Source organism: Chanodichthys erythropterus, chromosome 9 (assembly GCF_024489055.1).
Source record: "Chanodichthys erythropterus isolate Z2021 chromosome 9, ASM2448905v1, whole genome shotgun sequence".
Lineage (NCBI taxonomy): Eukaryota > Metazoa > Chordata > Actinopteri > Cypriniformes > Xenocyprididae > Chanodichthys > Chanodichthys erythropterus.
Genome location: NC_090229.1, coordinates 14564027 through 14591593, shown reverse-complemented (window position 1 = coordinate 14591593; position 27567 = coordinate 14564027). Strand labels below are relative to the sequence as shown.

At 38.5% G+C, this 27567-nt stretch overlaps 1 protein-coding gene across 3 annotated transcripts in view; it reads left to right on the top strand.

Moving 5' to 3' along the window:
* trabd2b (TraB domain containing 2B) overlaps nucleotides 1-26689 on the top strand; it is a 65808-nt gene extending 39119 nt beyond the window's left edge. For 2 of the 3 annotated variants that reach the window (XM_067393633.1, XM_067393632.1), the window contains exons 3-7: nucleotides 5665-5811; nucleotides 9294-9468; nucleotides 20287-20377; nucleotides 25564-25812; nucleotides 25918-26689. In XM_067393633.1, coding sequence (XP_067249734.1) covers nucleotides 5665-5811; nucleotides 9294-9468; nucleotides 20287-20377; nucleotides 25564-25812; nucleotides 25918-26143 — 888 coding nt within the window. In that variant the 3' untranslated portion in view covers nucleotides 26144-26689. The remainder of the gene's footprint in view (nucleotides 1-5664; nucleotides 5812-9293; nucleotides 9469-20286; nucleotides 20378-25563; nucleotides 25813-25917) is intronic. The other variant, XM_067393634.1, reaches the window with a different exon arrangement.
* Nucleotides 26690-27567: the final 878 nt, after the last annotated feature.

Here is a 27567-nt window from a genome sequence, read left to right as displayed (position 1 = left end):
GTGGTCAGCTGTTTTTCCTTTTCTGTTTGGAAACTCTGAGCTGATTTTGGCTTGCACTGCCCACCAACTGCACCTGTGCCCATCTGCACTTTTCCCATAATGCCTCTGACCACTCTAAAAGAGACGAAATCACTTCCAGCTGTGGTGCACATGCATTTGCAGCCAGCTATTATTTATTTTGCCATCCTCTCTCCCTCCACCCCTCTGTTCTACCTCAGAACTTTCCATAAACAACGATGAAGACAATCGAGTCAAAGAATTGATTGAAGAAAGAGACACAAAGAATTCAAGGTGCGAGAGTGATAATGTCATGAGCTGTATGTTGGTCGTGAACTGAAAGCGTCAAGATCTTCCATACTCACATGTGTCAACGAAATAGCATGTTTCTTTTTCCTCCTCTCGTTTGGGAACATTACATGGGAATTAACATTCTCCTCTTTTGTGTTCCCCTCCCTCACTTGGTCTGTTTCTTTATTTATTCTCTCCAAACCACTAATAAAATATCGGAATGCAATGCTTGGATGAAGGTAAGACGTTCCAGAAGCAGGCTGGGTTCTTTTTTGTTTGCAAAGGGGTTTCTGTGTTTAATCAGTCCGTGAGACTCTAGCCCCGTTTACACCTTTTATCAGTCTTCAGTAATCTGATTACAAAAAGGAAATTCTCACCACTGTTTCTCCCAAATACACCTTTTAGATTTATTTTAAATCCGGATCTTTGTATTCAGCATCATCTTGTTTAAAACTGACCTCCAAGACGGATGTTATTATCAGATGTAAACAGGGCCTCTCACATGTCAAGATACACACAGAAAAGTCCATCTGGGTCGATCGCACACCTACCACCCTGTGAAACCTCCATTACCAGAGAGAAAGCGCTGTGAAAATATGCTTTTGTTTAGCACAAAAAATGCTAAAGGGTGTTCACACTTCAACAAATGGAACATTCTCACACACTTTAGCCATCCTTCATCCTACATACACACACACAACATCAGGCCTTAATGTCTGCGCACCCTTGTACTCCGTCCATCAAATGAACAGCAGAGGAGCACAGAATGATCCAATTCTCTTTCCTGGCTCGCTTCGTCTTCGCCGTCCCATCCTTTAATCCCTCTATCTATCACATCCCAGTCGTCCTTTCATCTCTCTATTTCTCACATGGAATGTGCTTAAGGTTAAGGGAAACTCCTAATTTTTGGCACCAGCACAGAAGCAAGGCAGATGGGTCAGACACCCGTCAACTAATCTGAGCGTGCCATGGCCGCTGCTGCAGCAGCTGGCATCACTATAAAGCTCCCATGTGTGGGCACATACCGTGGCACACGGAGCCAGAGCACATCTGTACAGGAGGGCAACACCCGACATGACATGGCAACATAAAAAATGAAGACAATAAAACAACACACGCAATATCGAAATAAATGGCCGGCGATTACAAGGCCGGCAGGGGGTGGGGGGCTCAGAGCACAGAGCGCTGGCTGGATGTGAAGTGCGATAGATGGAGTGCATTCATGCTGTTCTGGTGCTGGTTTGATCGTGCTCCATATTGGGATTACCGCACTGGCAGCGTGACAAAGATCTGCACAGCACTAGGCTGAAAATAGAATTGTTTAAAAAGCGTTTAATAGATCAAATAGTATCCCTAACCTCACGCTGACTGTGACATCATGCTCAGGTAGTGTTGGGAAAGTTAAAGGGGACCTACAATGCCCCTTTTACAAGATGTAATACAAGTCTGTGGTGTCCCCAGAATGTGTCTGTAAAGTTTCAGCTCAAAATACCCTACAGAAAATTTGCCACTATTTGGGTGTGAGCAAAAACACGTGTGTCCCTTTAAATGCAAATGAGCTGCTGCTTCCTGTCCGCTTTCCAAAAGAGGGCGGAGCTTTAAAAGTGATGAGGGCAACTTGCTAAGCAATGTAGCCTGGCAATGTTGGCGTGTGATGTTGCTTGGGCACTTTCCCATTGAGAATGGGCAACAAATTTCTATCTCGATAATTTAGATCGAAATTTGTTGCCCATTCTCAATGGGAAAGCGCCTATGCAACATTGCTCAAAAAGTTGCCCTTTGTATCATTACCTTAACATCTCATGCTTCGGTTGCTCAAAAGCAACAAAGCCGGAGAATCTCTACAACAACTCCTCCTCTTCTCTAATGCTGCGTTCACACCGAACGCGTCTGGGGCGTCTGATTTAAATGTTAAGTCAATGTAAACGCGCGTCTAGGTGTCCTGCGGCGCGAATCAAGCGTCTAGCGCGGTGCAAATAGTCCGTTGACGCGCGAATTGAGCGTCTGACGCCCAAACGCCCGAGTTGAAAAATCTGAACTTTGGCGTAAATTCGCGGCACGTTAACCAATCAGGGACTCTGCTTTGGTAGTAACGTGTTTATGATGTGATCAGTGATGGAGACCAGAACAAAGATGTCGCTGTGTGTGTGGCCACCCTGAGATCTATGATGTGTCATTATATTTTTATCGAGACAGGAATAAAAAGGACCTTGCCTGGAAGAGAATACGCGAAGAAATCGGACAATCTGGTTAGTTGTAAAACTTTTTGCATGATTTTAGCCGTTGATACTAGCCCACCTTCTGGCATAACAGAGTTAAATTGCCGCTAGGTTTCCAACTGACGAGATTATGTGTTTATTCAGAGGATCTGTGCAGAAAGAGATGAAAGCCCCTCCCATGACGCAAATTCGCGTCTGAACACACTTTGTTTAGACGCGCGAAAAGAGCGAATTTTACGCGCGTCTGAAGCGTCTGACTTCAAAATGTTCAAGCGTCCAACTAGACGCGTCTGGCGCGAATTTGACGCCCCAGACGCGTTCGGTGTGAACGCAGCATAAAGCAGCTCAACATGGCCTCACCCTATTTGCAGCATGTTCTCAGAGGCAGGGTTTATGTAAATTTTAGGGTTTGTGATGTCACTAACCCGGAAAGAACCTCGTTGTAGTCCCTATCAGTCCTTAAACAGAGAATTCTTTAAAAGAAAATATCTCCCTTTGCATTGAACTTTGATCATTGAGCGCTAACTTTGCGTAACTTTGCAGATGTTGCAACATCAACAGCAACATTACACACTAACTAAAGTTAAAAAAGTGTAATCATAATCAATCACCTCTTTAAATAAAACTAAAAACAAAACTATTTAAAATCATTTTCTGTATTTGAAATAAAACTTAAATACAATTTTAAAAATTAGATGAAAAGTTTAAACTTAAAGGTGCCATCGAACGTTTTTTTTACAAGATGTAATATAAATCTAAGGTGTCCCCTGAATGTGTCTGTGAAGTTTCAGCTCAAAATACCCCATAGATGTTTTTAAATAAATTTTTTCAACTGCCTATTTTGGGGCATCATTAACTATGCACCGATTCAGGGGCTGCTGGCCCTTTAAATCTTGTGCTCCCTGCCCATCGAGCTCGCGACTTTGATTCTGAATGAGTTTGATAGTGCTCCATGGCTAAAGCTAACATTACACACTGTTGGAGAGATTTATAAAGAATGAAGTTGTGTTTATGAATTATACAGACTGCAAGTGTTTAAAAATGAGAACAGCGACGACTCTTGTCTCCGTGAATACAGTAAGAAATTATGGTAACTTTAACCACATTTAACAGTACATTAGCAACATGCTAACGAAACATTTAGAAAGACAATTTACAAATATCACTAAAAATATTATGTTATAATGAATCATGTCAGTTATTATTGCTCCATCTGCCATTTTTCACTATTGTTCTTGCTTGCTTACCTAGTCTGATGATTCAGCTGTGCACAGATCCAGACGTTAATACTGGCTGCCCTTGTCTAATGCCTTTCATAATGTTGGGATCATGGGCTGGCATATGCAAATATTGGGGGCGTACACCCCGACTGTTACGTAACAGTCGGTATTATGTTGAGATTCGCCTGTTCTTCAGAGGTCTTTTAAACAAATGAGATTTATATAAGGAGGAAACAATGGAGTCAATGTATGTCTTTTCCATGTACTGAACTCTTGTTATTCAACTATGCCGAGGTAAATTCAATTTTTAATTCTAGGGCACCTTTAAAAAAACTTACAAAAATAAAGTTATATAGAAATATTATGACAAATACAATGCAAACTACAATTCAAAGTAATTTGTTAAATTACTAAAACTTAAACTTCAATTAAAATGAAAACTGAAAATCTAAAAATAAAAGCTAATTTACAATTTTAATACATTCTATAATAGTATATAGAAAACAATGTTGAAAGAAAGGTATAGCTAGCTTAGCTAAAAAGTGCTTTATACAAACATTAGTTAAGTAGATAGATAGTAAAGTAGATAGTTACTCTATCCCCGGTTTTCACAGACAAGACTTAAGCTAATCCCAGAAACCAGGCCTATACATTTCAGGGGAAAAGTAACTTACTACATTGCATATTAATGTTTTTTTTTTTTTTTTTTTTTTTTTTTTTTTATTTTTGTGTGAAAATCTGTTAAAAGCATCTTCAAAATTGGTATTAAAAAAAAAAAAAAAAAAAAACGTGGCCATATGTTGTACATGTATGTTTGAGGAAAAAAATAATAATGTGGCATTGCTTCATAGATAGATAGATGAATCTATAAAATCATTAAAAGAGGGCAATAAAGGATCTGGAGAAGATGGGAGAGCAAAGGTTCTAGGCTGGGCTAGGCTATGAGTCTCACGTTTTTAAACAAAGTGATGTTAAGCTTGGTTTATTGGCAATGCTCACAGTGTAGCAAACCAAAACAGCATTCTGTATTCCATTCCCAGTGCTAAATAGAACAGACTCTCATTTCCAACCTTTCTGCATGAGGCAGGAACTAAATCTTCTGTAGCCTTTAAGCTAGTACATAAATCAGTCAGCATCACTACTTTCATTGACCATTTTCATTACTGTATTTCTGTCACAAACGCTCACAAACACACCCTCCCTGTAAATCTCCAAGGCAATTAGTGTGAAGGAATCCAGCCAGAATAGAGAGGTGTAATCAAGTACACAAATCAACTGACCACACATGATCGGGTATGAACGCATTAGCCAGCAGAGTGCACGACAGTGTGAAATTCGATCTACCTTTCCATGCAAAATAACAGAAAAAACTCCCTCCTCCCATCTCTAACGGGCTGTGCTGTCAAAACGCTTAGCTTTGATTGACAGCCAGAGTTGAGCTATTCAGCCAGTCAGGCGTGGTGTGAAAGCGGAGTGGGCGGGAGTGTGAAGTTTAACCCCAGGAGTCTGGGACAGCTGCAGTGTCACTGTGGTCTGTGGCTGTTGCACACCATAAATTCTCTCTAAAGTGAGTTTATTTTTCATTTTAATGGGGGCTGTAAATTTATGACCCTTGGACCCTGGAGATAGAGCCATTTTTAAAGGAGCACTCCCTGTCTTTTTTGTTTCTCTCTCATACCTGTTTCTCTAGAAACTGCCTGCTTTACACAACATATTTGTACCTGGCAGTATGCTGGCGTAATATTTGGGCACCTCCAAAAGAAAAATTGTTCTTGTGGAGTATGTTTATAGTGTGTGAATAAATGAAGAGTGCGTTTGTGACTTAAATCATGTGTGTGGGAGTGAGAATGACTAAACTTGTGTATTTTATCTGTTCAAAATGACAAACTGACCCTCTTTCTCTGTGTGTGTGTGTGTGTGTGTGTGTGTGTCTGCAGGTGTTGTTTGCTCTGAACCAGACTCTACTGCAGCATGAGAGTCTGCGTGCAGGCATTTTGCAAGGCGCCTTTACTACTGAGGACCTCATCACACACTACAACTGTGGAGACCTCAACTCCATCATTTTCAATCATGACACATCACAGGTACACACACACACACAAAACACACACCTGTTCTATGCATCATATGAGTATGTGTGTAGTGTAACTGTATGTATGTGATGTATTGAAGTCATTACGAGCTTAAAGTTTGAGCAGCAACAGGTTCCTTCTGATGGATGGCCTATAATTCTCCACTTCACCTTGCACGCTAAGAGATTAAAGCAATGCCACACACACATAGTGAGAGAGAGAGAGAGAACATTTCAGGAAAACTGTAAGGGAGCAGTAAGAGGAAGGAGGGAGGGAATTTCTCTGTTGTTCCATATTTCCTGCAAAGATCAGAGGCAGGGCAGCTAATGGCTTTACTGCCTGATAAGGTATCTGTGCTCTCCCTTTCACTGCTTTATGCCTCTCAACCTCATTCCCTCTCTCTATTTTGGTTTCTATACTCTATGCGGAAATTATGTAGTACTTGACTTAGAGCTTGAGTTGAGTTTTCTGCTTGAGTCTCTTCATTACAGACAGAAATCCAAACCGCATTCAAGGATAAGGTATACATATATAACTCATTAAAAGTAAGGTTCCCTCTTTTTACCAAATTTCCATGACTTTTCCATAACATTTCCAGTAATTTTGAGAAGTATTTTGATTCAGTAATGACTGAATGACTGTGAATTGTATATATATATATATATATATATATATATATATATATATATATATATATATATATATATACACAATTATATATATATACAATTTTGTATATATATATAAAATTGTATATATATATAATTGTGTGTGTATATATATATATATATATATATATATATATATATATATATATATATATATATATATATATATATATATATATATATATATATATATATATATATATATATATATATATATATATATATATATATATATATATATATATATATATATATATATATATATATATATATATATAAGCAAAATACATTTTCATGGTCTTTAATAAATTATTTCATCCATTGGACCTTGGTTTTAACCGTCCACCCTCCATCTTCTGTAGGGACCCTGTTCAGATCTTTAGATCTTAAGCATACTGAAGGTTTATAGGAAAGGAGGAGGAGTGAGAGAGAGTATAAGAGGGCATTACGGGAAAAGCCTTCTGTAAAAGTGGTTTGGATGCTTACAGGGGTACAGCAGTTCATCGATCAGTGTCTGAATACAAACACACACACACACAGTGGAGCCAAACGTATGCAACTTCAGTTCTTTAGTGCACAGCTCAAGCAGGAATCTCTCAGATAAACACACGTGCACAGCCATATTTACCCTTTCTGCCTCCCAATTTCCAAACTGTTCTCTCATTAGAGGGGCGAATGGATAAATACACACATACATACATAGTATTTAGACGTTCCAGAGCTCTGGATTCTAACAAGAGGCCACCTCACGGTTTCCCTTTTAAGTCTCTCTCGCTTCCTCCGTCCCTGTACCATTATCCCCCCCCCCCCAATCTCTGGTGTATGTATAGCCAGTCAAGACATGGGAAGCGTTGTGTTTCCGACCATCAATTAGAGCGAAAGGTCCAGATTTGAGCTACATAACCATATATTTCCCTAATGCCCTGCTCTCTTCCAAAGATCCATATACACTTTTCCAATTCTAAAGATGGATTCCAAACATATAGAAGCTCAAGTAAAAAAAATAAAAAGGTAATTGCGACTTAAATGTATAAGTAAAATTGTGACTTTATGTATGACATTTGCAACTTTCTCATAATTGAGGCTCTTTATCTCACAGTTGTGACTATATTTCAACTTCTCATAATTGTGACTACATCTTGTAACTGCAGCTTTATATCTTACAATTGCAATTTTCTATCTCATATGATGTATAAAAGTATAACATTTATTTTAAACTCTTACAATTATCTGTTTTATTTTTTACTCTGAGGCGACAACAGGCTGCCATACAATGGTTTGTGCACACCTTTTTTTTCTAGCCGTGATAAACCTTAAAATCGAAAATGCATTCCCATGGACTGAAAAATGCTGTGATGATGTATCTTTTTTTCTTCATTCTATGAAAAAAAAAAAAACCCTTATTGACCAATAAAATGTAAGTTTTTGGTCGACAATTTTCCTAACAAAAATAAATAGCCTAGGCCTTAAAACTCTACTTTTAAGCACTATGGAGTTTAAAAATCTTGAAATGATTAGAAAACCTCAACATTATAAACAGCATTGAAGAGGAAAACAGGAGACAACTTTGTGCCATAAAAGCAAAGCTTCTCATCCACATCTCTATTACTATAATTTATTATAATTTTAATTTACTGCGGTTTATGACAAAAATGTTATAGTTTCATTTTAAATCTAAAAGAGGGAATCCATTAGACTTTTATTCCATTAAAAAAACCCAAAATACTAATTCAATTTGACAAGCTCAATCATTTAAATCGGAAAAACATCACCGCATTGTGGAAAAATCACGGGGACTTTAAGATGGCATCTTCACTGTCTTTCCCCAATCTTCCTTTTCTTTTTCTCTTCTACTACTTCTTTGAAATCTATTTTCCCTTTTCTCCTTCCATCTATTCTGTCCATCCCTCTGTATTAATAGCAAGCAGACCGACTGTGTAGACCAGGGGTGTCCATACTTAGCTCCAACCCCAATTAAACCCACCTGAACCAGTTAATCAAGGCATAACTACACTCTAAAAAATGCTGGGATAAAAACAACCCAAGTTGGGTTGAAAATGGACAAACCCAGCAATTGGGTTGTTTTAACCCAGCGGTTGGGTTAAATGTTTGCCCAACCTGCTGGGTAGTTTTATTTAACTCGACTATTGTTTAAAAATTACTGTATTGCTTAATTAAAATTAACCCAAAGTATGTTGGAAATGAACATTTATTAATGTTCAATGAATAATTATTAAACAATAAACATTTATTAAATTGCTTATTAATAAATTTATATTAATAAACTATTAAACTATAACATTTATATTAATAAAATATTAAAGCTTATTAATAAACATTCACCTTTTGTCTATTATTGTTGCCTCTAATTGCATCTGGTTTTTAATTTCCCAACTATTTTGGTTTCATTTTAAGCTAGCCATATAGCAATTTTTAAACAATAGTTGGTTTAAATAAAACTACCAGGTTGGGCAAACATTTAACCCAACCGCTGGGTTTGTCCATTTTCAACCCAACTTGGGTTGTTTTTAACCCAGCATTTTTTAGAGTGTAGGCATACTAAGAACATCCAAGCAAGTGTTTGGAGATGGCTGGTGTAGACTGACCCGGCCAGCTGTAGAAAGCTTTCTATACACTTTACCCTGCATCAAATCAATCAGTGCATATGGAGTCCAAGACAGGAAAACAGCATTTGTAAGTGTGTGTGGCAGTCACGTTCAACAAAGTGGAATAAGCTTCTCAGCTGCCCAGTTTCTCACTCATACACAGACTAAGATTCATGCCAGGCCTTTAGTAACAGGCCTCTCTCTTTTTTTTTTCTCTCAGCTTCCACATTTCATCAACAGTTCCCTGCCAGCTCACGAGCGCTTGACAGCGCAGCAGATTGACAGTTACCTGCGGCAGGAGCTCATTTACAAACGCAACGAGCGAATGGCCCGCCGTGTCTCCGCCCTCCTTCAGAGAAGCCCCACCCAAAGCTTCTTTTTTGCTTTCGGAGCTGGTGAGTCACACAAAACTTATAATCATCACACACAGACACAATCCTAACACTCCTAAGATGAGGTCAGTTGACACTGACTAGGAATAGATCCAGCTCCACATGCAAAACAAACGCGTGCACACACAACCTCCCCCAGATGACAGTAAAACCAAATGGCCCTCAGAACTTTTCCCACGACTGAGAACACATCAGTTACATTCCTATTCTGCGTGTACCTGTGTTTGATTGCCTGTTTGACAAATGCATACCTGACATAATGCATTATTTTCATGAATTCTAAAATTTGAAATCATCCAAAGGGTTGCATATAGTGAGAGTTTGTGTGTGCATTATGCTAATTACTAACTCTGGCCATACGCTGTAGAATAATCTGGATTCATTAGAATGAAAATAGAAATGCATGTGTGTACACACCTGTTGTAAATCAAGCACAATAATGTTTTGTAAACACATAACTAAGAACACTTGAATGCATTTAATAGTGAATGAGACCCGGTGAGAGGACTGACAGCTACTCTCATCTGTGAGAGTGTGAGTGGTTTGTTTTCATTTGCATTCCAAGCTAATGCTGCTAATGTTTCTGAACGCTTCATCAAGTCCTGAGGGATAACTGTGTGTATGAGCACACGTTTATGTTTGTGTGACGTTCATTAGCACCGATGGGGTAAATCTGAGGTTTTCTACTGGACAAGTGTGTGTGTTAGAACCTGTGTGTCACTACACACTGTGCTGGTAAAGTGGTTAAACAGGCCATCCGTCTTTGCTCTACAGCAAACCTGCCACCCTTGCTTTGTAGACTTTCCAATAGCATGTTTTGATTCAACGGGAAGCTATGGCACAGGCTAGAAAGCTCTTTTGGAAAATCATACACATGTGCACTCACACATACCCCCAACCCTGACTCTTAAAAATGACACCAAAGCACATTTTTGTAAAAAGTTTCCTTAAAGTCATCCATATAATTTCAACCTTAACTCTACCTGACACATTCACATTCATGAATGAATCATTCAATAGAATTGGTTATGTTCAGTGAATCAACTGACACTCAGTTTACAAAACTAAATGATTTATTTATGAATAGGATTGGATTCAGTTTTTGAGTTCAGTTCAACACATTGACTCAGTTATCCAGTCACAGTGATTAACAGCTCACTGGAGGGGAAGATTATCGGTAAATAACGACTTGTGTGAAGAATGACTTTTAAGATACTTTATAGGGATTTTGCTCCCTTTTATTAAAAGATTAAAAGCTTTAGCCACCATTCATTGTAACTGCATTGAAAACAAACAGCATGTTCTTGGGGTTGTGATGTAACAGAAGTAGCGACACATCTTTTCTTCCACTATGTGACATACATACATCCAATGAAATGGATTATATTGAAGTTTAAAGCTGCAGCCTGTAAGTTTTGCCTCTTTGTCGCCATCTCTGTTTGAAACCTGCAATTGCAGTTATCATCTTTATGTGGGTTGTGCATTGGCACGGCTCCTCAGCACGTATAAATCTAATGTTTGATGTCAGTCACCACATCGGTGTGGATACTGTACTTCGGAATCACAGATTCTACCTCTTAGAACAGAGATGGACAACTCCGGTCCTGGGGCCAGTTGCACCAGCTGTGCGCAAGTTACAACGTAGACTAGTTTTGACGTAAATGGGCACTAAGTTACAACTTACGCACTACTAAATATTTTTGTGTTGCACCATTAAACTTAGTTGAAGCGTAACTCTACGTATACACTAAATATTTACGGAAGCCTCCTATCAGGAGTAACGGTTGGAATAAAAGCAGACTGACTGAACTGCATCAATAAGCTCTTGTTTTACCTGACAGACTTCATTCTTTACACATATATGATGCTGCTGACATTTACACTCTCTTAAATTTTAAGAGAGAGAACATCATGTGAGAAGATTACTTTGTTAGACACTCTTCAACACGAACCCGTTAAACAGCGCGCCGCTGTGTGCATCGGTCCTATCACTCCGTGTTGTGCATGTCAAATAAAATCAGTCATAATCAATAAATGTAATTTCTTATGTTTTTGTTGTTGTTTCAGTATTTATTTATTGATCCTTATTAATTTCATTTCAAATACAGTTTCTGAATGTTATTTACACATAAAAACATTTATGATTAAGTAGTAGGCTATTATATTTAATGGGAACTTATTTTTACTGTTAGCTACGTGAGGCAAAATAAGTCAGAATGAAGGATAAACTGAAATTCACGGAATTTCAACAACTTTTGCTCCTGTATTTGAAGGATAACTGAAGGTAAACGTCATATTATGCGACTACGCATTACTTTACGGAGACCTTACGAGCTACTAGCTACGTTCTGCCTTAAGAACAAATGGTGCAACCGAATAAAGTACAGAGTTAGTTACAAACTAGCTAGTAGTTACTAAGCCACTAGTGTGGACTTTACGTTCCAATTTAAGAAAGAACTTACGAACGGCTGGTGCAACCCTACCCTGGAGGGCCAGTGTCCAGCAGAGTTTAGCTCCAACCCTAATCAAACACACCTGAACCAGCTAATCAAGGTCTTTAGGATTAGTAGAAAGTTATAGGCAAGTGAGTTTTTATCAGGGATGGAGATAAACTCTGCAGGACACTGGCCCTCCAGGACCGGAGTTGTCCATCCCTGTCTTAGAAGTATGACCAAAATAAGAATTTTCACCAGAAAATATAATCTGAACAAGTAAGTAACATGTCTGCCACTTTTGTTCTGACCAACTGAGGAAAAAAGCATTACAATAAATCACGCTGCCAATGATGATTAAATCTAACGATCGCTCAGCTCGGATCACGTAAAATCATGCAAATTATTATTATTTTTATACTTTGTATATATAATGACATATGCTTGAATTTCCCGTGGAAACCTTGCCTGGCAAGGCCAGACTGATATATCTTCTACAAGATATATCAGTCTGGCTTCGTCGCGATTCGAGTCAACTCCAAACCGTACGGTGCAATCAGATTTGTTTATTTCAGTGACGCAAACAGCATCACTCTAGTGCGGCGAAAGTCCCTTCAATATCAACAAAGATTGCGCACGGGAGACCCGAGAGTTTGTTCTATTCAGCCGTAAATTCAGTTTTAAATGACCAAAAACACATTAATTATTTTCTTTTCGCTGTTGACTCTCTTGTTGCTTTGCTAACGTCATATCCGCCCTTCTCTGATTGGTTTACTCCGCTTCCTGTTTGCTCGGATTTGCTCCGCCCTAGAAATCGAATTGATTCAATGGCCGACCAGACTCATCCGCTGGTACAGTGGTGAGGCTGGATTTTCCAGGCAAGTGGAAACCCACCAGTACCACCCAAATTAGAAAAATATTATTACAAGCTTACTGTTGTAAATTGGGCTAAGGTAAGGAGATAGTTTTGAACACTGGCTGGTTATGCACTTGCTCAAAAATTGATTTTGGGTGAACTAGTCTTTTAAATTTCTGTGGCAGAAATTACTGCCCCCTACTGGTTTGGAGTAGTAAAGCACACTAATTAAAACCAAGTCTTCATGTAGACATTTTTGTTCAAATTCTGTTTTTTATAAGAAAAGCAATTCTTATTATCTTTCATCTGTTCTATTGTGAGTGCGACCTTATGAGAAGGACTGCAAAGTTACATAACAGGTCAGATGATAAGCGGGAACATGCCACCCTGGCACATCTGTTTATGGTACAGATCACAGGCACAAACTTCAGTATATCTTAATATTTAACATCCACTAAGAAACCTATTAACAAGCCTCTGACAAACACATATCTTACATAAAAAGTCAAGCCAATGCTATGCGATGGAAAACGTTTGTATATACTAATAAAAATAATTTTGCCTTCCTCAAACATATTCAGTCACATCCTAATTAGCCATTTGCTGAGCAAGTAGAGTGTGTGTGTGGCGTTTCAGGAGGTTCTCATTTGCCTGGTTCCTCGGTGCTGCGTGGAGTTTCGTGCTCTTATTGAAAACATCCCTAGGAATTTCCTGCGATGGCCACAACCCAGGCACCGCTTTCTTCTTTAATACACACGCTACATTGATAGCGAGCATTTGTCTTTGCATTAATGGCCTCAGATTTGTTTTGCTATTCATTTGACATGCATATGCCATTAATAAATGACAAAGCTAATATCGTGGGCGCTAAAACAGTCAGTTCCAGTAAGCGCACGAGACACTGTTTGTACTGTGTTTGTATAAATATGTGATCACTCATCCGTGTGTTTGTGTGGGGTGAGGAACTCTCAGCACATGTGTTTTGCAGTTGTTTGTGGTGGTCATTGTATTGTCATTCCTTACAGAAGTGCTCAAAGATAATTTCTTCAAAGGGTCCTTTGAATATGTACATTTTGTTGGTGTCCAACCAAGGGACACTTCACTCCCAATGTTCTTTGTGTTGCATTAGAAGCATCAGTCATTGAAAAACAGTAACATACGCTCCAGTGGTTTGGGAAGATGATTTTAAAGTACCTTATTCCATAACTTTAATGCATAGGGCATAGGCATGGTCACACAATTGTTTGATAAAGCTATATGAAGCATTGGGAAGTCCAATTCATTTTAGTAAAATAACTGAAAAACTAAAATAACTGTTCATTCTGATGGTTTGTTTAAATTAAGAACTTTTGTCTTTTGTATTCTTTTGAGCTGAACTGGGATGCAAAAAGCAGCCTGACTGTAACTAAATTACTTTATTTTGAGTAGCTTGTAGCTTGACAAGCAATTTAAAAATCACTTCCACCAGATGGCATCACAATAACCACTGCAATTGGTCCTCTTATTGGTTCGAAATGTTGCATAAAAGAAGGTGAATCTCAAAAGGCAAGCTGGAAGTGTTTTATCCAAGTCATTACAAGGTTCCTCCAAGTTGTTACACTTTAAAAAAAGCTCAACTATTAAATGCCAATCAAATCTAATGGCTTTTGGGACCCTGGAGAAAACAGTCTGTTTGTCTTGAGCTGTGGTGTTGTGTTGGTCTGCATCTCTGAGAACATTTGTGCTAAAGTGACTCTCAGTGCTAATTAGATCAGCAGAGCTTATTATCAGACTCTGCCATTACACGCCTCATTAGCTACTAAAACAACTGATGTGGGTGTTAATGGAATTTAAGCTCACATAACACACATAACACATGATCTTTCTTCACCTACACACTGTTTTACTGTGATGCACTTACACAGATGCGTCTACCTGCACATATGATTGATTTCATCCAGCACACACATACATTCAAAGAGTATGTGGATGCACTCCAAGAAAAAGTCTGTGATTTATTATGCAAATTATTTAAGCAGCCTTGTGTCCCTTTACAACAGAAAGAAGAACTGTGGGAGATTATTGCAGAGTTAAGTCAGAGAGTCTTGGGAGTGACAACCACATTAAAATACAGGAGTGAAATCATTCAGTGTGTGAACGATACAGTATATTATGACCATCAGTTATGCTGTTTATATACACTGTCCATATATTAAATAGTCTTTGGGATGTGCTGGAATAGACTTTACAGAGTGCTCACCTACAAGATCTTAACCAAACATTGATGCACCTCTTGATGGAAATAACACCACAACATTTATTTCCATCAAGAGGTGCATCATTTTTTGGTCAAGATCTTGTATTGACAATGCAAGAAGTGAGCATTCTGTAAAGTCTACTCCAGAACATCCCAAAGACTTTCAATGAAATTAAGGTCTGGACTCAGAGGTGTCAATTCATGTGTAAAATGATTCTTGCTCTCTGAACCATTCTTTCACAATTTTAACCCAGGTGAATCTTGACATTGTCATCCTGGAATAAGGCCATGATGTGTCTTGCATGGTTGTTTAAGAAATGAAAAGCTACACACACCATCTTTAAGGGTTAAAAGAACCGTTGCCAAACATATAACATGCTAGAAACATAATAATCACTATTAAAATCCAAACAGTGACTATATATATATATATATATATATATATATATATATATATATATATATATATATATATATATATATATATATATATATATATATATATACAAAATGTATATAATAGAATTTCATATTATAGCTATATTTATGAAGATATATATATATTTTCATTTGTGATTAAAATATCTTAAAATGTAATAAATGTATACATTTTTTAATTCTGGCATGATTTTATAACATCATATATTAGCATGCAAAATGGTATTAAAATTATATGTAGAAGTCATTGCTTTGTTATGAGAATGTCCTGAACAATGAATTTCATTGATGTCATTCGGAGTAACCAATATAAAGGGATCATTTTGGATCAAGTCATGTGGTCAGTATCATGTGACAGGATGTGACATGTAACTATTTGAAAAATTCATGTTTTCACTTGCTCATACGCATGTCTCGAAACATCAGGTCATTCAATACAACCGCTATAAAACAGAAAATGTTGTAATATTGTAAAAACTTGTACTAAATTCTGTTCTTTTGCTTGCTAGATATCAACCTGTTAGCATTGTTCAAAAATATCGTCATTTGGTATAACCAAAAGGGAAACTCGGTAAAACTGAAATTTCGGTTAAACCGAATGACTTTTTTGGTGAAAAATTTTGTCCATCTTGTAAAAATTGGCAAAAGCAGTGTTAATTGATTATAAAAACCACATAATAACACTTAATAAAACTTCAAAATTAATTAAATCTGCATTATGTTTTTTTTTTTTTTTTTACTTTTAAAAACCTTATTTGTCAATGACACAGTATATATATATATATATATATATATATATATATATATATATATATATATACACACACACACACATACTTTTTGTGCACTGCCTTGTCAATACAAATATAGTTTTTGCTCTTAAAGTATGAGTGCACATACCATTACATATGTATTTATGTGCAAGAAGGGCTTCTTTCTGTTTAATCATGCCCACTGCTTCACAAAGCCACTTCAGCATTCCAAGAAAATAAGTAGAGACCCCAGCTGTCAGAAACTAAAACAAACCATAGGGGCAATTTCCCCTAAATGCTTTAACCCTTGTGAGCTTTGACTGTTAATGTGCTCCTGCTCGCCCTGTTTTTGTCTCTTTTCTACATTTTCACATTTCCCCAACTGTGAAAATGTCCCCATCCATTGGATTGACTTTCTCTCTCTCTTTGGTAAACCTGCTTGCCCGCCGCCACCCCACAGTCACTGTAAAAGAAATGTAAATATTTAAAGCCATAAAGGAAGCAGTTTCAATGTTTCTGCATCAAACCCTTGAACCCCAAACAGACCTTAAAGCAGTTCAGTACAGTTCCCTGAACCCCACCAGGTCCAACGGCAGTGAGAGAGAGTCCCCTCATTACGGAGTCTGCTGAACTACAACCAGAGGGGTCCCTTTGGACAGGTAAAAGAGAGAAGCACCCCCCTAATTCTCACTAATCTCTCGGTTCAGCTCAGATCCCAGGGATGGCCCAAAGGCTGGAATTTCCTGATCTTTAGAGATTTATAGGAGGTGTGAGAGCTGCTCTCCTCGCTGATCTGTGGCCATATACTCTCGCGCACGCTCCGGGCGGCGCGGAGGGTTTGTTGACTCAGAGACCATGTTGAGATTTATAGATTTCCTGCTGCTGTAAAAACTTGCAGAGGGTAGCATGTGTGTGTGGATTAGATGGAGCTGTGCTGCTTTACAGGTCAGTAGTTTGTAGGGTAATCACGGGGGATTGAGCGCTGGATAGAAGAAAAATGAATGACTCAGAGGTGGAGGCTTCCCTTGAGCATCCTCTGACACACACAGCCATAGATACACACATGCTGCTTATAATAATGGACAAGTAGAGAGGAAAAAAAGACAAAAGTTGTACTATGATCAAAGACAACAGCAGCCTGGTGGCCCACAGTGCCTTTCAATTTCATATCACAAGTCTCAATACGTGCTTTCTCCTCTCTTTCAACTGTTCCCTCTCTCCAAGAAATATTTTGTTTGTTGGCTGTCTATCAATAGGGGTCATCGTGATTTTGCCAAGTAAGATATATTTTGTTGATCCTGGAAAAACATTCCTGTCTGAAAATTTAGTCCAACCCTATCCCTACCCCTAAACCTTACCCTACCCATAGCTTATTCCTAAAGTCAGAGAGAAATGATTGGTGAATAACACTGATGTAGAAGCACCTATCCTTTGTTGTAAGCCTAAACTTGACATAAACTATAAACTTGTCCCTCAAATATGACTGGTTGATTGGAATGTTATTCCAGGATCAACAAAGATGTTGATCCAGGAACATGTTGTACTTGGTGAAATCACATTCACAAGTGTTAAGCATATATACAAATAGGTTTTGATTACTGATAAAAAATGTTACAGCAGTTGACCGGGTTTTTGATTTTTTTTTCAACAACAAAAATTAGATGAAAAAGATGCACTATGATGAATTGATGATAATAATAATAAGTTTTAATAATTAAAAACATTTTTATTATGATTAATAAATTAAAACTATACATACTGTTGAGGAAAAATGACACTAAAAGCAACACTGCAATGCTTTTCGAAGATGAAATATGTAAAACTGAACTGGTTTGCTTTAACTTTTGCTCACTATAATTGGTTAATGTTTGGTCTGTTTTGCATATTGATGATATATAAAATGATTTTCTATTTTAGAGTGAGTTAAATTAATTATAATAAAATTGACAAATATGACAAAAATGTATTAACTAAATGTAAGCGGACAATAACAAAAATCCTGCTGTGTAAAACACTGCTCACAAGTTTAAAATATTGGCTGAATGGCCATGTGTGTGTGTGTGTGGTTTGTGTCATGTGTAATGTATCATAAAGGTGCTGACATACCTGGACACAACCCAAAATACTCAAACCAACCCCTGAACTGCTCACAGTATATCTTCTGAGTACGAAGAAGGGGCAAGAGGAGAGGGGGTTCGTAAAATGTATAAATGCACCAAAGAATTCCTGCTAAAAAGTGATTGAGAACCCTAATTACCCCAAGAGAGAAAACGAGAACAAGTCTGTGAAAGTCAGAGAGAGAGAAAGCTCAGAGCTCAAGCATTACAATAAAACCCAGGCCGTAAGGACATTAGTTAAACATTTACATTTATTAATATATGCCAGACACTGTTATTTAAAGCCATTTACAGTGAATTTTATGTATTCATGCTCCCTGGGAATCATGCTTCCCATAGCCATGGAATTGCTCCTGCCTTGCATTACCAACTAAGATACGGGTTGAAAAACAAACTATGGAAACACCACATGTGCTCTATTCTGACTGAATCAAAGGGAATGAACTGACAGTCACTGCACCTCTCTCTGTCTCTGCGAGTGGGATGATTTGGTCGAGGGCTTTGGGCGTAAATTTAAAGCCAGGAGCTTTTGCTAAGCCTCAAATCGATTTGTTTAAGGCCTGTGCGTGTTTTTAGTACTTCTTCACAGCTGTTTGCTCTTGATAATCAGAATATACTAACTGCGGTCACAAAATAAACACCACAAATATACATAATGAATTGTATCAGCCTTTGGAGAGCTGAACCTCCTGTAGTGGAGCGAGTCTGTGCGTATGGAGCACGGGTTTGTTTGTTTGTTTGTTTCTGGGTGTGTATATTTATTTATCGTGTGCCAGTGTTTTGGATGTGGGTGCCTACGGAGAAAGAACAAGAGATTAGTACAGGCTGATTTGTTGTGTAGCATGCATCTGCCTCCTTGCATTAATTAAAGGAGAGCGTTTCAGAAAGACCTCCGTATGCGGCCTAAATAAGTCCTGACAAAAAAAAAACAAAAAACATTTTGTAGCCAATTGACCACCCGTGCATTCACCGCACTGCAACTTAATCTAACTATTTCCTCTAGTAACCAAACACTTCTCGAGTAACTACTTCCTTCGGTAGCCAAATGTCTGTGAGAACGCTCTGTCCAGCTGGGTTATTTATGTGGCTGAAATCTTGCAAATAAATACAGCACATGAAATGAACCGCTCGACTTTACATGCCGAAAACAGAGGCATGGCTGTTTTACTTGAAATTTCCATAAAAGATCATTCTGACTTAGTTTAATATGAACATTAATCAGAGTATGTGGGTGTGATAGCTTGCCCACCGTGCCGCAGTGTCATTGAACCTGTCTGAGTCAGCACTGGGATGGGAGACGAGGTGAGGAACATAACAGGACCGGCCTCAATGGGCCGCCTGTTCCTTTCCACTGTACCGAAGGGCGTAGCGGCATAATCTGGCCGTCTGATCTGACCGACGCTCAGCGGTAGCCTCTTCACGCTCCATGCCAGTCGCCCCAGCAGCCTTTGAACTTGGCGGCCAAGAAAGCGCTGCGGGCCCCTCGCTCCCCCTCCCCCTCCCTGTCTTCACGAGTGATCAGCAAAATAATGATGATAAAGAAGCATGAAAAAAGACAGCCTTGAAGATTTTCAGCATGCCGTTAATAAGCTCATGGAGCATGCTGAGGCGATGAGGTCAGGCTGTATTAGCGCTTATTGCTGGGTTGAGTGACACATGGGATTATCGGCTACGCGGAGAAGTGAAACAGCTTTCATCAGCGTGGCGCTGGAGCGCGTGCGTTTGATGTCTCAAGAGTGAAGGAATTATGAGTGTATTATATGTGAGAGCCGAGGCGGAGAGACAGTAGCACAGGGCATTTTATGTGGCCTCGTTCTTGAAGGAACAAGTGCACCTTAAGATCAAGAACAAGAGAAACAGAGGGTTCTTGAGACAGCGTCCCCCCATGACTATATGCACTTACTGCTTTCTCTTAAAATTTGCACATGGCACGCCCACCTGAAACCTATCCTCATTAACATGGCTGCTACTTGTTTCCTGTGTGCTACAGGTCATTTCCTGGGGAATCATAGTGTATTGGACATTCTGCGGCAGGAGGGCTATGAGGTGGAGCACACACCAGCGCAAGAACCCATCACAGAGTGAGTACACACACGCATACACACACTTCACACCAGGGTTGTGCAAAATTCAGAATTGAACAATTGGTTCCCTTTCAGTTGATGAATGTGTTGGCCATAACCCACAGTTAGTTGAATTGGAATGTGAATTAGAATGCAGTGGAATTTACTGAATTACAATGCAAAAAAATAAACAGAGGTAATGAATTCTGGAAAATTAAAGGGTTAGTTCACCCAAAAATGAAAATTATCCCATTTACTCACCCTCAAGCCTTCCTAGGTGTATGTGACTATCTTCTTTCAGACGAACACAATCGGAGATATATTTAAAAATATCCTTGATCCGCCAAGCTTTATAATGACAGTGAATGGGGGGCCACATTTTGAAGCCAAAACAAATGCATCCATCCATAATAAAAGTAATCCACATGGCTCCAGGGGGTTAATAAAGGCCTCCTGAAGCGAAGCGAATGGTTTTTGAATGAAAAATAACCATATTTAAAACTTTATTAAATATAATAACTAGCTTTCGGCAGACGGCCGTATGCATCGATTGGCAGCAGAAGAGTAACCTCTGACCCGACGCATGACATAATGACAAACGCAGAAGCACAGAGGACAGAGCAAAACAAAACACCGGTCACAAAGTCTAAAATGAGAAATTTTAAAGAGAAATGTCGGAGGATTTCGATATAAGAGGAGCTTGAGTTTGTTGCCCAGCCTTATTTGTATGAACTGCGAGAGGTGTGTAAGCTTACTCTACTCCTACATCCTGCGTCATACATTGCGTCAGGGGGTTACTCATTTGGTGCAAGTTGCAAGTTGATACAGTGGGTACGGAAAGTATTCAGACCCCCTTACATTTTTCACTCTGTTATATTGCAGCCATTTGCTAAAATCATTTAAGGTTATTTTTTTCCTCATTAATGTACACACAGCACCCCATATTGACAGAAAAACAGAAAATTTGCAGATTTATTAAAAAAGAAAAACTGAAATATCACATGGTCATAAGTATTCAGACCCTTTGCTCAGTATTTAGTAGAAGCACCCTTTTGATCTAATACAGCCATGAGTCTTTTTGGGAAAGATGCAGCAAGTTTTTCACACCTGGATTTGGGGATCCTCTGCCATTCCTCCTTGCAGATCCTCTCCATCCTCTACAGCCATTTTTAGGTCTCTCCAGAGATGCTCAATTGGGTTTAAGTCAGGGCTCTGGCTGGGCCATTCAAGAACAGTCACAGAGTTGTTGTGAAGCCACTCCTTTGTTATTTTATCTGTGTGCTTAGGGTCATTGTCTTGTTGGAAGGTAAACCTTCGGCCCAGTCTGAGGTCCTGAGCACTCTGGAGAAGGTTTTCGTCCAGGATATCCCTGTACTTGGCCGCATTCATCTTTCCCTCGATTGCATGATCGTCCTGTCCCTGCAGCTGAAAAACACCCCCACATGCTGCCACCACCATGCTTCACTGTTGGGACTGTATTGGACAGGTGATGAGCAGTGCCTGGTTTTCTCCACACATACCACTTAGAATTAAGGCCAAAAAGATCTATCTTGGTCTCATCAGACCAGAGAATCTTATTTCTCACCATCTTGGAGTCCTTCAGGTGTTTTTTAGCATACTCCATGCGGGCTTTCATGTGTCTTGCACTGAGGAGAGGCTTCCGTCGGGCCACTCTGCCATAAAGCCCCGACTGGTGGAGGGCTGCAGTGATGGTTGACTTTCTACAACTTTCTCCCATCTCCTGACTGCATCTCTGGAGCTCAACCACAGTGATCTTTGGGTTCTTCTTTACCTCTCTCATCAAGGCTCTTCTCCCCCGATAGCTCAGTTTGGCCGGACAGCCAGCTCTAGGAAGGGTTCTGGTCGTCCCAAACGTCTTCCATTTAAGGATTATGGAGGCCACTGTGCTCTTAGGAACCTTAAGTGCAGCAGAATTTTTTTTTAACTTGGCCAGATCTGTGCCTTGCCACAATTCTGTCTCTGAGCTCTTCAGGCAGTTCCTTTGACCTCATGATTCTCATTTGCTCTGACATGCACTGTGAGCTGTAAGGTCTTATATAGACAGGTGTGTGGCTTTCCTAATCAAGTCCAATCAGTATAATCAAACACAGCTGGACTCAAATGAAGGTGTAGAACCATCTCAAGGATGATCAGAAGAAATGGACAGCACCCGAGTTAAATAAATGAGTGTCACAGCAAAGGGTCTGAATACTTAGGACCATGTGATATTTCAGTTTTTCTTTTTTAATAAATCTGCAAAAATGTCAACAATTTTTTTTTTTTTTTTTTTTTTTTTTTAAATATCTCTGATTGTGTTCGTCTGAAAGAAGATAGTCGTATACTCCTATGGCTTGAGGGTGAGTAAATCATGGGATAATTTAAATTTTTGGGTGAACTATCCTATAACTAGTATTCTTCCAACAGGTCCACAGAAGTTCAATCAATCAATCAATCAATCAATCAATCAATCAATCAATCAATCAATCAATCAATCAATCAATCAATCAATCAATCAGTCAGTCAGTCAGTCAGTCAGTCAATCATTCTATCAATCAGTCTATCTATCTATCTATCTATCTATCTATCTATCTATCTATCTATCTTTAAAAACATATTCAAAATTAGTTATTTAGGGGGGTCTAAATAACTTCATAATTCATTGTAATTCTACTTCCTTGCATTGCAGTTTGAACTGCAATTCTGCATCCTGTTTGCTACCTCAGTTCAACCTCAGGAATTGAATTTTTAACACAACCGTGCTTCACACTTTTGGCTTTTCCTCCCCATTAAGATTCAGTCTTCTGCTAATTCCTTTTCCTCCCATGCCAATATTATGCACACACACATAATAATTATTAAGTTAGGATTAAGTTTGTTAGTTTAAACAAAAAACCTTCATGAATATTCCGTGGCGCAGAATATAATGACGTGTACTACATACACAGACTCAGTAATGCATCGTATTTCACCACATAGAAACCCCAAGCACTTTGTAATTCACCAGGAGGATATTCCACTTACTCTGCTAAACTGCAAACAGTGCTAAACTATGCCTTTGATGTCCCCCTGCTAACCATGACGAGGTGGGCCAGACCAACGCTCTGCCAAACTCTGCCTCACCCAGTTATCTTTTAGAGAGGGGTTCTATGCCTGCTCAAACAAAGAAAACCCACCTCCATTGTTGGCATACTTGTACCATTACTCAACAGGCCTTTAGGGGAGGTGGAAGAAGGTGATCCAAAGGCTGTGTAGGTTGTACTCGTTAAATAGATGTTGTAATGGCTCCAACACCCAATCAAAGGCGCAAATGGAAAAATGAGAACGGCAAGCAAGTGAACAGTCCCAGAAAGGCATTTAGAACTCAAAAAGAACCCAACCACTGCCACAACAGGAGGGGGGGGGGGGTCTCAGTTTGCTGGAGATGATGACAGTGGCTGTGGTAACAAGCTGACAGCTGGATGGACTGGCTGAATGACGGACTGACTGTGGTTTAGAAACATGAACTCTTCCAGCTTTCAGGCCTGCTCCCTCCAGCTCACTTTCTCTGTTCTGTAATGCAAAAAAATGAGGTGATATGATGGGCAAGTAAAACAACGTGCAGTGGCAGCTGGACATGTGTTTACTAAAGCTCACAAACCACAAACTCGAGGCCTGAAACCAGTCCTGTAGTGTGTTTGTGGTACACATATGGGTGATTACGAGATTCAAACCAAACAAAACACTTCATGGATGTACTAAACACAGTAGGTTGGCCTAACCACAGTGAGGCAGTTTGGAATGAAGTACGGTTTACCAAATGTCGTCATGGTTACACGATGAAATGCCCCAGTGGGCACAAGAAGCATGAGGTGACAAGTATAGTGTGGCATAATCTTGAGCAATGCTACGCCCTACTGGTACACTATGGTAAAGTCTATGTTCAAATGTCTATAATCTCAAATTCTTTATTCAAAAATGATGAATCAAGAGAGTCGTGACTGTATAATACTAGCATTTAATAGCAGTATATGGATTGGTATGCAAGCCTGAATTTGGATATCAGTAAGGAAGCTTAAGACTTTGAGGTTGTAGTTTTGACCTCACTGGCTCTTTGTAAATTCTTAGCAAGCCGAAAGGTTGATATGAAGCTGTTTGAAGTCCAAAGTATCTCCAAAACACACGCACACACACCCTAAGCCAGAGCTTTTTTGAAACACTACTAGGATTTTATCTCCAGTACTTCAAAGGTGTCTCCTGACACTGCCCAGTTCTCAAATAACCTTCATATGTATTAATCCACTATTTTAAGTAGGTAATAGGGATGCATCGATATTAAAATTTGGATCTATACTGATAATATGTTATAAAAGGCTGATATTAAAATATTCTTTAATAATACATTTTAATTAAAATTATCTTGAAATAAATTTAAAAAACAATAAACGCTAAAAGGAATCATTTTAAATTCTGTAACTAAATTTATATTAAAAGTTTTAATTATAAAAAATGATTGAAAATTGAAAACTAAAACTGAAAATGAATCATTTTAAATGAATTTAGATATCACAATGTTATAATGTAGTTTAAAAATGGATATTCATTTTGAGATTTTCTAAAAAATATTTACATTATTAAATTAATAATGTTTTAAAAGATATGAATGAGCACTGGATCATGACGGTAAAGATCATCTAAATTTAATATGTAGTGAAATTATCATGCCAATATATAAATATCAAATATCACCTAATATATCCAATATTGACAAATACAATAAATAAAAAAATGGTATCATATACTGTATATATACATAAATATACATATACATTCTCACAGGCATTCCCACCATATTTTTATAGATATTACTGTTATTTTGTAACAGAGCGTAGTATTTTTAGGCAAGAATATAGTTGTTTAGACCTCAGATATACGATTTATATGTTAACATAGCGCCTATTTGAAAATTTTATTTAGACGCTTTCGGAGATACAAGCTCCAGGCCGTCAGCAACCGTTCAGTGCTCATGTACCCGCAGAGAACAGCTTCATCTCGGCTCCGGGAATTTGCTGTTGTATAAATGCAATATCACACTTGTAGCCGTGCAATATTGCTGTATATCAGCATGCTGTGATTCGGCTGTAGACATGATACACTACTTTTGTTTGACAGTTTCTCATTAAAATTCTGCATCCCATAAGTTTCTTAATTTCCACATGTTCTCACAGAAGGAGCTGGTCCGAGGTTGAGGGGACTACTGTGAATCCCACTGAAGGCAGCTCTGAGTCGGTGACGGAATGGACATCAGAATCTCCTGAGCTTGAGGAGATCAGCCAGGAAGATCTCTCACATATGCTGCTGCCAGACAGTCTCAGCCAGCTAGAGGAGTTTGGCCGCTACAAACGCCCTCGTAAAACCCATCATACACACAGTCGACCACGGCTGTTCAGTGACCTGTGGGTGCGCATAGGAGACAGGTGAGGACACAACGCGTGCCAGAAACCACCACATTTCCACAGCAGGAAATTCAAAGCTGCTTTTTACTAATAAAACCCTCATTTTTGTTTTCATGTTGACCATAGCACGACTCCACACCTGAATGTAAGGATAACCAATGGCTATGTGACGGTGGAACCTCTTCAAACACGACGGGAACAACAACAAAGACGAACGCCGCTCAGAGACAGACTGAAGCCTCCCAGCCTGCCCACAAACCCCAGTGTACTTGACTCCGCTGCTCCAAGTCCAGCATACGCGCTGACTTGCCTTTTGGCCGGTCTCATTTCACAACTGCTCTTCACGTCCTGAAAAGAGAATGGGTCTCTCGGAATCTCACAAACCAACTCAATCAGAATTGTATCTAAGTGACTTTGCCTGTGGTAAAAATAAATGGCAGTAAAGTACATTTAGGTACTGCTTACTTAGATCAATTTTGGGTGTCTGCCTACAATAAGTTGCTGCAGCATGTAACAGTAGACGTGAGAAATTTCTAATTGTTACATCTGGCAGAATGGTAGTCTGTAAGAATAACAATAAGAGAAAAACAAGAACATTTTGTTATAATTATGCAATGACTCTGCCCAGAGTTGATTCATAAGAGTCAGCTAAGATTGTACCTTGATGTGAAAACCCACATGACTGTTCCCTTCTGTCCCATCAGAGCAGACAGCAAAACATGAATGTGCTTTTTTTCCTAATGAGTGAAATAGGGCAAAAGAAAATATACCAAATTATCAGTATCGTATAAAGGTTAAAAACCTAAATTATGTAATAGAGACTGTTATTATGTGATATGTTCACTGACAGATAACTGAATAACTTAAATAGTTCACAGAGATGACACTTATATTTTGTAAATTGTGCATTTGTTCATACAGAAATTTTATATTTATTATTTCATGAAGAGTATATTTTCATGCATTTCTCAAGTATTAAAGTTAACAGAGTTATGTAAACAAACTTGACTTGTCCTGTCCCTTAATTGCTGAAACTTGAACGCATACTGCCCTCTACTGGCACTCAAAGTATTTCTTTCTTTCTTTCTTTCTTTCTTTCTTTCTTTCTTTCTTTCTTTCTTTCTTTCTTTCTTTCTTTCTTTCTTTCTTTCTTTCTTTCTTTCTTTCTTTCTTTCTTTCTTTCTTTCTTTCTTTCTTTCTTTCTTTCAGTTATTATTTATTGTATAGTTCCTAAAATGTTAACAAATACGAGTAGATTAAATAGAGGGAGAAAATATGGTCGATATTTATTAGTATAGGTCATGCACATTTTCAAAGATGTCCAGTTCTGTTCCAGAATGTAATTAAAGGAACAGTCCACCCAAAATGAAGAGTTATCATTTTGTCACAAGTTCCAAAGCAATTATTTTCTTTCTTCCGTGAATGAGAAGGCAGAATATTCTTAGATGGCTTTTCCATACTATAACGGCGCATGGTTATGTTAAATGCCAAGTTTTGAGTATCATAAAAAAAAAAAAAAAAAAAAAAAAAACAGAAAAGTGGAAAAGTATTCCATATTGACAGATGAGTTGTCCAATATCATTGGCGGTCGTGCTCAATTCAAAAAAGGTGCCTTTAGACGCGCCGCTCTACTGACGTAAATGACGCCAAACCCCATTTGTTCTCGAATGTCATGTGACGCTTTTTAAAACGCAACCCCGAGCAGGTGCACAAGTGGAAAAGCCAGTCAATAAATACTTTTATTTTTTGTTTTAAATTCCTTACACAAAACAACCG